Genomic DNA, 1,360 nt, shown 5'->3' on the forward strand with positions numbered 1-1,360 from the left:
GTGCCCGGGCCCCTGCCAGCATGGACGGCTGGGGCTGTGGGGAGGAGAAGGGAGAGGAGGGAGGGCACTGCCTTACCAGCTTTGAGGAGCAGTTTGGTGAGGGTGGGGGAGCCCAGGCCAGCAGCCAGGTGCAGGGGAGTGTTCCTGGCAAAAGTCCGGCTGTTGACATCTGCTCCCAGCTATGGAGAAAGGCGCAAAGCTGTGAGCATGGGCTGCCTGGGTGCTGCCCCCCTGCCCCCTGTCACCCCAAGACCACAGGGGACCCCCCACTTCTGCCAGCGCCCTGTGGGAGGCTGCACCCCATCTCCATCCCACAGCCACCAACCTGCCCCCCCGTACCTTCTTCACCAGGTGGGTGGCCATGTTCAGGTTCTCCATCTCCACGGCCAGGTGCAGTGGGGTCCTCCCGCCCTGCCTCTCCACTGCATTCACGTCCGCTCCCTTCCTGACCAGCAGGTCCAGGCAGCCCAAACTCTTTGCCTTCACAGCCAAGTGTACAGGCAGAAGGCCTACAACAGGGGAGGAGGCGGCAGCCCTCTGGCTGAGCCCACAACGGCACTGCCAGGTTCCTGCCCCTCGTCTCCCAGCCCCACTCACCATGGAAATTGGGCAGGCGGAGCAGGTAAGGGGCAGCTGAGCCCAGGTGGGCCAGCAGCGTCCTCAGCATCTCTTCATCGCCAGCCTGGAGCGCCAGGTGCAGCAGGGAATTGCCGTAGCGGTCCAGCAAGGTGGGGTCGGCGCAGGCTTGCAGCAGGAGCTGGACCACTTGGGGCTGCTTGGTGATGACTGCCAGATGCAGCGGCGTCTGTGGGACAGCAGCACCCCTTCAGCAGCGCTCACAAGAGGAGCAGAGTCCTGCACCACCATCCTTGCCGGCGTGGCTGCACCATGCTCAGCCCTGCAGCCTCCCCTCAGCAGGAGCAGCAATGGAAGCCCCCGGGGTCAGGAAATGGGAGCCCCAGGTAGAGGAGCACCAGCTACTCTGGGAAACATGTACCTGCTGGAGGTTGTTGGAGATGTTGATGATCTGCTGGCTGGGGATGCTAACAATGACCTCAATCAGCTGCTTGATCACGGCCGTCTGCTCATGGATAATAGCAAGGTGCAAAGGCCTGCGGAGAGAGCAGGATGGCCCCTGGCTCAGCTCCACACTTCTCCAAGTCCTCCCTGCCACCTCCCACCCCCTAGAGCCCCCATCACGGCTCTGACGGCCAACAAAGCTCCCATACTCTCCCCCCAGACCCCTCATGCGCTCACGTGTCCCCATTCTCGTCCTGCGATGCGGCCAGGTGCCTCTGGACCGCCAGCAGCATGCGGGGGTCGGCAGTTACCGAGTAGTCGAGCAGGGCATGGGCATTGC

The 1,360-nt window shown here is 63.8% G+C and overlaps 1 protein-coding gene across 1 annotated transcript; it reads right to left on the bottom strand.

Annotated features, from left to right (window-relative positions):
- Positions 1-76: 76 nt before the first annotated feature.
- Positions 77-1,342, bottom strand: LOC104622799 (nuclear factor NF-kappa-B p100 subunit-like; the record flags this gene model as incomplete). Its single annotated transcript, XM_010289681.1, has 5 exons — positions 1,258-1,342; positions 998-1,112; positions 598-805; positions 340-509; positions 77-179 (listed from the first exon to the last, which is right to left on the bottom strand). Coding segments are annotated over exons 1-5 (652 nt in total), but the record flags the coding sequence as incomplete, so codon positions are not given.
- Between the last annotated feature and the right edge of the window lie 18 nt (positions 1,343-1,360).

The sequence above is a fragment of the Phaethon lepturus genome, unplaced genomic scaffold (genome assembly GCF_000687285.1).
Source record: "Phaethon lepturus isolate BGI_N335 unplaced genomic scaffold, ASM68728v1 scaffold39016, whole genome shotgun sequence".
Lineage (NCBI taxonomy): Eukaryota > Metazoa > Chordata > Aves > Phaethontiformes > Phaethontidae > Phaethon > Phaethon lepturus.